This window comes from Haliotis rubra, unplaced genomic scaffold, assembly GCF_003918875.1.
Source record: "Haliotis rubra isolate DU_JTF1 unplaced genomic scaffold, ASM391887v1 Scf428, whole genome shotgun sequence".
NCBI classification, from domain to species: domain Eukaryota; kingdom Metazoa; phylum Mollusca; class Gastropoda; order Lepetellida; family Haliotidae; genus Haliotis; species Haliotis rubra.
In genome coordinates this window covers 398,220-408,642 of record NW_025767111.1, presented here as the reverse complement: position 1 = coordinate 408,642, position 10,423 = coordinate 398,220, and the positions used below count along the sequence as shown (strand labels likewise).

The window sequence follows — 10,423 nt, the reverse complement described above, 5'->3', positions numbered from 1 at the left end:
GAATAAAATACCACTTTAAAATACACTTGTCCACCTTGCGCCTTGTCCATTATTATTTCCAGTTGCATAATCAACATTTAATAAGATGTTGATACCATGATGGAGAACTCCCTGTTGTGATTCCTGGTTGCACAGGGACATTTCAGATCTTCCATGTGATAAGCTTCACAGAGTGGAGAGGTGTACAGGTGAGCAGCTTCATGATGAAACCCGTGTCGACATTCAAATTTTGGACTAGTGAATTATGTTGTGGGCTAGTAACTTTCAGGCATAGCTAGCCCGACTGGTTAGCAAAATTTGGAAACTATTTTGCGCACTGGCCATCAGCCTTGCACCTTGTATCATATCTTCATCTGCCATCTTAAAAGATCAAGCACATGCAGATAAGCTTTGAATTCCATTACCTCCGAGTTGCGCCTTGTCCCTGTAGATAACACAAGGCAACACTTTCCTTGCTATTTATATATATGTTGTCTTTTATCTGAAAGGAATCATCACCAGTGTATATATGGAAACATGTTATCTGTGTAAGCGATAACATTTATACTTCTGGATTTAAGTTGATTTGATTGTATGCGTGCAGTGTTTCACCCATTTCTCCATGAAGACATTCCAGTGCTGTTGATGATGACATTGTCTTTTATGAGATTTGTTCATTTGTTATTAATGATTGAAATAAAGAAAAGAGATATGTATTTATCTTCTTGGCAGATCAGAGTCATTTATATGAGAATAAATGAATATTTGTTTCGAACTCTGAACAGGCAAACTGGAAATGAAACATATTTCTTTGTTTAAATGTTGATGTTTTGTTTACTAGTATTGTTGTCTGACTTTGTATTGTCCAATGTAAAACAATGTGAAACAATCTCACCTCTCTGTCAACACAGATTCAGAGGTGGTTCATGGGATTACAAATAAGTTCAGAGGAAGGTTTTACATGTGTCTTTCAAATGTTTCTTAAAGTGAATCATTTGATTTTAAATTTATATTGATATTGTTTAAAGAAAAGTGCACAAACTCCTTGACACGATCTGTTGATTTAACCATGTCTGGTCATGTCTATGTCCATGTTAAGAGAAGCTCCTCTGCTAGTTACACTATGGCTCAATAGCTGATGTAAGGGATGCAGGAAGTGAGTGTAAAGAAGAGAGCACCTGCTTGGAATGTGGGACTGAGATTTAGATAGAAATGTTGTTAAAATGTTGCATGGGTAGACCTGGACAGGACAGGCAGTTCCATGATGTCTTGTCTATGTTGGTTAAATGTTTCTGTTCCAATGATAAACGTGGAACCCCAGTCGACCTTCTCGTCTCCTTCCCAGGTATTCATGTTAAGGTCTATTTGGGATATGATATTCATAGTACATCTACACGTTTTGTTCAGGATGAGCGACTTCCTGTTACTGTGGTTGGTGTTACAACTGCAGCTGTCTAGACCTGGCTGTTCGATGTACTGTATGTGTCATGTACAGGAAATATGTTTGCATGTGTTGTGTGGATGCTATACCTACAGGCTGATGATTATTGTGGGGAAATTCTCCACAACAAACTCTATGAGGTAGTCATATATTTTGATAATGATGGGCCATGAAACTACCTACCAATTTCCAAATAAATATGTTTGTAACGAGCACATTGTGTCAAAGTTTTCAAAGTTACTTTTGAATTGAATGCCATGCTGTACTTCAGAGACATCTGCAGCTTCCTCTTCAGAACAAGCGCTGACACTCAGCCTATTCCAGTCATATGACAGTGGTCTGTCAATAAACAAGTCAAGGTCAAACAAACCAGTGACTGACATTATGAGCATATTATCTGTTGGGATACAATGACATGCAGCAAGCAAGTTATGGAGTCTGACCAGCAGATCCCGATTTGTAACCTCTTACTACAGTCACCTCTTACAACAAGCATGGGTTGCTGAAGACCAGTTCTAACCCAAATCTTCACGGGTTGAGTTGGTTATGTGAATGGACAGTGAGGGATGACTGTATATAGATCAATGATAGATTAGCTGCAGGAGGAAACGTTGGACAGATTGTGGATGTTTGAGTCAAACCCAGGAGGGATGTAATTATGGATTTAAACCCACCCACCACCAGAACATTTGTGCAGTTATTAAGCATATGCTTTTATGTTCAGACAAAGTTGTTTGCTCATCTGGAAAAACACATGCCTATTGCATGACCGTGGGATCTGACATGTTGCATTTGTTGTTTGATGACAGTGGACAGTATCCGAAGTCTTAGAATAACAGACCCTAGCCCAAACAAAAAGGGCTGACTGGGCACGATGACATGGTCAAGTCACAGTCTGACCACTCCAGCCAGCTCTCTTGAGATAGTGGGAGCCTATTCTAACCCAGCATCCCTGCAGAGCGCCGGTACATGTGTCTTCAGCTGATCAAACAGGTTTTGGAATCCCAAAAACATACATGTTTTACTCTTGAAGAAATGTTTACAATTCAGTCTGGCCGGACTGAATCACTTGTCACTTACCAAAACTTCACACAACTGAATCTTCACTGGTGAGAATAGGAAAAAATACCTAACAACGATAATACCATTGGGGGCAATTTAATTTTCTATAAATCAATGAAGCAAACATAAATATTTAGTATGTAAAACATTAGTATAAAATCCATTCAACTGAACAACACATGTAAGTGAGCTATGACAGTGACAGAGACTACAGTCTCTTCAATGCCACTGTTCCAGCCATTAATAAACTATCAACAATATAACAAAGTACAGTATATACATGGTCTATAAGCAATTGTTGAACATAAAAATCCATTAAACAGTCATTAAAATTTTGAATGAAATTCTCATCTTCGACCAAACCAATTTCTCTAAAACTTATGCAAATAAACCATTTACTTAAGGAAGGAAACAAATTTCAGTACAAAATAATTTTGTCACAAATCTTGTTCATAATTTAAGTAGGTTCCATAAAAATATTTAGGCCAGATTCATTTACAAAATAAAAAAAATGGTTTGTGAAGTCAAATGAAATTCATTAAAAAACCCAAATTAGAATATAATTATTTTACAACAGGCATCAAAATGCCATATAACAATTGTATTTCCAAATAAACAATTGCTGCAATGGTGTTTTGATTACAAAGCTTTCACTATATACCACAATGGAGCAGCAGTGATCTCGGACACACAAGTTGAAATGCATGAACATTATTGCAGAGATCATAGAACAAATGTACATCATGATATGAAGCTACACTCAAGGTAAGACTATTTGCCAGTACGAATGGTGGATATTTACAAAGTAAATTCAAAAGTTATAAGCATTTACAAATGTCCACACAAATACTGTCTGTCCAGCAGAGTGAGTGTGGGAGTGCTTTTAATAATGTTTCTAAATGCAAGTAGCTATATTACGAAGTGCGAGGGAAGGCTGAATTGATGCAGATCCCACCATTCTGTCGTGAAACCCATGTGTGTGGGTATGTTGCTGACCAACCCAGAAGCACCAGGGCAAGCTGGGGTTTCAACCAATGGTCATTGGTTCCTGTCATGTCCAAGGGATATTGAATATCAGGAAAACCAAGGCAATTAACTTTGCACTTGGGTTATTATTATAATGAATTTTGAGTTTTAATTAAAGTTTCAAAATGTTTTAAGTCATATCACAACATATCAATTTCTTGAGTGAGGAAAGCCCTAATCAACAAATGTTGTAATGAGATAATTCTTGGCCTTGACCTTGAGGTTCAAGTTACTGGCACATCTGAATATGTGTGAAATTGTTCCATCAGTTCAAACCTACATGTGTGTGCAAATGAACACCTGGGCACAAGCAACCTCTATTGTAAGATGTGATTCATGGATATGAATACCTGTGATACACTTCTGTAAACCCCAAAACACAGGCATGGTGCTTCAAGACCACGGATCTTAATCAACACAAATCTAGGATGTGAACCCTTTCAGTATGACAATTCTGATAACTTATGACAGGTGGACCTAAAGCATAAATTAAAGCACTGAGAACACTCCGAATCCAAGCATGATTTGATGGAGGTAAAACTGATCCAGCTCCTGAGTCACAAGTTGACAATTACTGCAGACTATTTCACAAGGCATATAAATAAATATTTCTTAATACCATGAAAATAGTAATACTCTGTTTTTGTGGTCTTTCAGCAATTGATTGCCTTCTGAAAAATACTGAATTGAAAATAATGACCAGTAGATATTCGTAACGATAAATATATGAAAACCGAATCTTGAGATGTTCAAGTAGCAACATAATGTTGCATCCTCCATCTGCGAGATGGACACACACACTACTGATTCTACAACCTGAGTCTGGTGTGAAATCAAAGTATACCGTATCAAACGTGAACTAAATCATGCACAGCATGATCAATTTCCTAACTCCTCTGCTTATTTTTCATACTCTGAAGCTATACCCTACCCTACATTACATGAAAACCAGCTTAGAAAAATATTTAAACATCCTGAAAATAATAAAAGTACAAAACGATCATGTTTTGATGATGCATCAGCATCCAAGTAGACCATGTCAAAGGCACACGGGAGTTGTCAGTAAAACTTGTAAAACAGCCTGCATAAAGTGAGAATGGTATATAAATAATCAAAATGGTCAAATGACATCATACACTTCTGTAAAATACATCACCAGTTGTACAAAGGGCACAAGAGTTGCATATGTATGAAAAGACAATCTCCACAAAAGTTACTGATGTACATAAAACAATAACGTGATGCAAATATATGGAATGAGAAATGAAATTATTCACTTCTAGTATCCAATTCTCAAATAATCTATTAAGCCCAATCAGTTGCAGGCCACACCCACTGTAATTTCAATGTGCCAATCAGTTGCTGCTGCAGAGATTTATTTATATACAGAAACATTATTTCACTTTCATGCATTTATACTTCATACCCTTGAATATTGTTACCAAGTAAACAGTGGTTAGGCGGTAGGTAGCAATACGATTTTATACAAAGTCTTAAAAACTGAAAGGAAGCACTCGCTTGGTCCAAAGTTACATCACTTACTGTATTGAGTTTCTCCTTTAGAAGGTTTCATCATGACAAACATTGTTACAGACTTATACACAAGAGTAAAAGGCTACTTACAAATATTCATGAACTTTATTAAGTTTAGGCTAACAGATCCTAAATCTAAAATCACATAAACTAAAAAATCATGGTAACTTTTCAACATTTTAAGGCAAGACAATTTTTGAAAGGTTCAAGACTGGCAAGTAGAGACAGAGACATTAGATTCTATCCTACTTTGAAATCCTACTAGTCCATCAGTATTTTGACTAGTCCACTAGTGAGATGGCAGCCTCCACAGGAATGATTCTCTAGTCCTGTAGCAGGATAATGGTACAAAAAGGCACATTGTTTTCAATGTATCTTGATTTGTGATGCAAAACAAATAGAAACTCCTACATGTTAGCCATCAGTTGACAGCACAGATGTAGCTGAGGGTCAAATACAACAATGTGGAATGTGAATCAATTTAAAGAAGTGGACAGCACTTCAAAACACTTAAAGGAAGAAAGGTCGTATTTGTACAAAGACAGTTTTACAAGTTTACAATTTGATTAGCTAAAACATCCATTGCATGACAACACTGCTTCACAGAAATATGTTCCTCTAGATAGTGTGTATTGGTTGTCTGAGCCATGTAGTGCTGCCTTAGACGAAGCAGTGTGGTTTGGTAATACAGTTGACAATGTTTCTATGTACAGGTAACAGTGTTAACTTTGATTTCAGCATCACAGGAAATATAAACATACTTTCCTCACAACTTGCCAACAATATAAGTTTATCATATTCCCCAACAAATAGCTTTCCGGAAACTAGCGTAAATTAAATTGGAACATAAAGTTCCTATTCGTATTTTTTGTAGAACAATAACTGATCTTATTTCGTATGTTGTCTTTACAAACCTGCTAAAAAAATTAAATAAAAAACCCCAACACATTTCAAGTATAACAACAGAAATCTTGTATGATAATTACTTCTGAATTAAAGTTGTAAAAAATACCTTATTTCCAATGTTGCTTTCACTCCCTGCTACAGTCTAAGGGAGGTAACTTACATATCTGAAACCTGGATGACCGAGAGAAAAAATACAATGTACCCTGGGCTCTCAGTAAAAAGGCCACCAGACGGAAAACATTTCACTCCAATCTCACTATTTGTTTGACCATGATTTGCCTGTTTGAGAACCAACTACGTCCAACCTAGAAACTAACACATACTATATTATGCACGATCAACAGTCGACACTGGTGGCAGTTGCCCGACATTCACACATTGATTTATCTGATCACAAAATGCTTTATTATCTAAAATCTCTTTCACATTGAGCAAATAAAAATAGATTTTACAATCAGCTTCAACTTCAAAGCAGACTATATGTAGAATTTCTCTTGATGGTGACGCCCATGTTTTTACAGAAATCAGCTGTGAAAGGAATACAGTTGAAGTACTGGCACCCGGGACAATTTGTGAGTGGGACAACATAAAATAAGATGACAAGAAGCACGAAGATTCCAACAGACAAGCATAGTGTGATCACAATAGTGATGATCTTCCGCCGCCGGTCCAGTTTACCGAAAGCCACATACGGCAGTAATGCAAACGCCAGGAGGAAACCGAAGAAGAATCCGAATAAATGAGCCCAGTTATCGAACCACGGTAAAAGTCCCAGGAGGAAAAGTATGATGATGGGAACCACAAGTTTGAGCACCGCAATAGCTGGTTTCTTGTACCTCGGCCAACTCTGTAGCACCTCCACCAGCAGGCAGGCCAGGATACCGAACTGGGAGCCAGACGGACCAGCCTGGAACATACACAGTATTGTCATGATGGGACCAGCATAGAAACTTCATCTAACACTTCCACAATCAGGATCAACTTTTATGTTTAATAGTTAAGGATTTTGTCAAACATAAATGTTAGTCAATGTAAAATAACTAAAAACACATTTATTTTGGTCAATAGTTTGGAGAGTAGGGTGGCTGTTGGTTGGGTAGGTGAGTGAGTGAGTAGTCTTGCACCTCTTTCAGCAACAGTCCAACATCATGGTGGGAAGCACAAGAACCTGACTTAACATATTGTACACGTGTGGTAAGGGAACCTGGGCCTTTGGTGTGACAAGTGAACACTTTAACCCCTGGTCAGTATGGAAGGAAACACTGTTTGTAATACTGCTTAAAGGCACAATTTCACACATCTTTGACAATATTTAGGCCTATATTATATATATTGGGGCATATGCACTCACTTTAGCTTTCTATTGATGCAATAAAAGACTTATTATCCCTTACGACTTGCCTGAAATCGATAATTAAAACTTCGAACAGCTTCCAAACAGAGAACACTTATATGGAATATGCCATATATGGAATGCAAACAATTGCTCCGTACATCAAAAACTATCGCACGCAGTGTTGTCTGTGTTTGCTGAACTGGTTTCAATCACAAGTTGCGTGTATTTTTTTGCATCATTTTGTCTGGGACTGAGTTCTGTCTCCAAAGGGGTTATAGGATATTCGTAAAGAGCGCTCCAAGGGACATAACTCTAAGGGGTTTGCTTGAAATAATTTTCGGCCTGTAGAGGGTACGGGAGTCAATTTAATGCAACGTTGCATAAATTCATTTGAACTTGTTAATTTAATAAGGTAATCTAAACACATATTTTAGGGGGGAATATATTATATGGTAGCTTCCCTCACGGCTGATAGTTGACTGAGAGAAATGCATTATTTATTTTTTTAGAGAAGTGTGGTGTGAAATAGTGCCTTTAAGATATAAGGGTGAACATTTTACAGGAAATGTAATGCAACGTACATATTCACAATTTTTATTTCTGAAAGTCTTGCTCTGCTTTTATACAGGCTGAATGCAATGCATTTCATTCATCATAAGTTTAAAAGTAACCAGTGTTAGATGATTGTTGCAGTGTGCTGTCTGTTAATAGCTACCAAAGTTGGGGCAGTGACAAATATACATGTATTTGATCCAGCCATTTGGAAGTGATGATGGAGTATGCATATACACCAAAACATTGTCTTCTTTACGAGAAGAAATTGACAGCCATACATTTTCTCACTTAAATTTGATATATTTCTATTTTATTCTGACTGTAATTCTTGGCTTACTTTAGGTGAATTAAATTAAGTTCAACTTTGAAATTACTCACTGGTTTGCCTATTACACATTACCAGAGCCACAAAATACCATCATCACTAAAAAGGTAAGCTATGGAAATCCTGTGTTAAGCATTATGAATGTTCCATACATCTGAGACAGGGACTGATCACACTGAACTCCCGATCAGAAATGCCTACAATTATCCTAGACTGCATGTTTCTGGGAACCATGTTCCTAGAAGTTCACATGACGGTAAATGAGGCTGGAACAAGTGAGATGTAGAAATTGATCTTACCTCTACAACATACGGCAGAAAGACACTGCTAGCCAGGTTGCCACAGATGCCAGTGCCAAGGTAGATGATAGCCATGCGAATAGCACCGGTCAGCTTCTCGATGTCTCTCATGACCAGTACCTGGAACCCCACTGTGATGACCAGGTGAATCAACCTGGAGAGAACAGGTGAATAGTACATATTACAGGTAGATCTACCTAGAGGGAAGAGGTGAATAGTCAGTATATATATTACAGGTAGATCTACATCGAGGAAAGAGGTGAATAGTCTGTAAACATTACAGGTAGATCTACCTAGAGGGAAGAGGTGAATAGTCTGTAAAAATTACAGGTAGATCTACCTAGAGGGAAGAGGTGAATAGTCAATATATCTTACAGGTAGATCTACCTAGAGGGAAGAGGTGAATAGTCTGTATATATTACAGGTAGATCTACCAAGAGGCAAGAGGTGAATAGTCAGTATATATATTACAGGAAGATCTACCTTGAGGGAAGAGGTGAATAGTCAGTGTATATCACAGGTAGATCTACCTTGAGAGAAGAGGTGAATAGTCTGTATATATTACAGGTAGATCTACCTTGAGGGAAGAGGTGAATAGTCTGTATATATTACAGGTAGATCTACCAAGAGGTGAATAGTCAGTATATATATTACAGGTAGATCTACCAAGAGGCAAGAGGTGAATAGTCAGTATATATATCACAGGTAGATCTACCTTGAGGGAAGAGGTGAATAGTCAGTATATATATTACAGGTAGATCTACCTTGAGGGAAGAGGTGAATAGTCAGTATATATATTACAGGTAGATCTACCTTGAGGGAAGAGGTGAATAGTCAGTATATATATACAGGTAGATCTACCTTGAGGGAAGAGGTGAATAGTCTGTATATATTACAGGTAGATCTACCTTAGAGGGAAGAGGTGAATAGTCTGTATATATTACAGGTAGATCTACCTAGAGGGAAGGTGAATAGTCATAGTATATATATTACAGGTAGATCTACCAAGAGGGAAGGGTGAATAGTCATATATTACAGAATAATAGTCTGTAAATATTACAGGTAAGACATTGGGGAACAGGTGAATAGTCTGTATATATTACAGGTAGATCTACCAAGTCTGTACCTACCTAGAGGGAAAAGAATAGTCTGTAAACATGAGGTAGATCTACATTGTGAATAGTCTGTATTACAGGTAGATCTACATAGAACAGGAAGATATATTACAGGTGAATAGTCTGTATATATTACAGGTAGATCTATATAGAGGAACAGGTGAATAGTCTGTATATATTACAGGTAAGAGGTGAATAGTCTGTAGTCTGTATATATATAATAGTCAGGTAGATCTACCTAGAGGGAAGAGGTGAATAGTCTGTATATATTACAGGTAGATCTACCTAGAGGGAAGAGGTGAATAGTCTGTATATATTACAGGTAGATCTACCTAGAGGGAAGAGGTGAATAGTCTGTATATATTACAGGTAGATCTACCTAGAGGGAAGAGGTGAATAGTCTGTATATATTACAGGTAGATCTACCTAGAGGGAAGAGGTGAATAGTCTGTATATATTACAGGTAGATCTACATAGAGGGAGGAAGAGGTGAATAGTCTGTATATATTACAGGTAGATCTACATTGGGGAAGAGGTGAATAGTCTGTATATATATTACAGGTAGATCTACCTAGAGAGGGAAAGGTGAATAGTCTGTATATATATACAGGTAGATCTACATAGAGGGATAAGGTGAATAGTCTGTATATATTACAGGTAGATCTACATAGAGGGATAAGGTGAAGAGTCTGTATATATTACAGGTAGATCTACATAGAGGGATAAGGTGAAGAGTCTGTATATATTACAGGTAGATCTACATAGAGGGATAAGGTGAATAGTCTGTATATATTACAGGTAGATCTACAGGTAGATCTATTACAGGTAGATCTAGAGGGATAAGGT

At 37.2% G+C, this 10,423-nt stretch overlaps 1 protein-coding gene across 1 annotated transcript in view; it reads right to left on the bottom strand.

Annotated features, from left to right (window-relative positions):
* Window positions 1-2,562: 2,562 nt before the first annotated feature.
* LOC124288875 (inactive rhomboid protein 2-like) overlaps window positions 2,563-10,423 on the bottom strand; it is a 31,108-nt gene continuing 23,247 nt past the window's right edge. The window contains exons 14-15 of the mRNA XM_046725447.1: window positions 8,463-8,616; window positions 2,563-6,854 (exon numbers count right to left, since the gene is read on the bottom strand). Coding sequence (XP_046581403.1) covers window positions 6,414-6,854; window positions 8,463-8,616 — 595 coding nt within the window. The 3' untranslated portion in view covers window positions 2,563-6,413. The remainder of the gene's footprint in view (window positions 6,855-8,462; window positions 8,617-10,423) is intronic.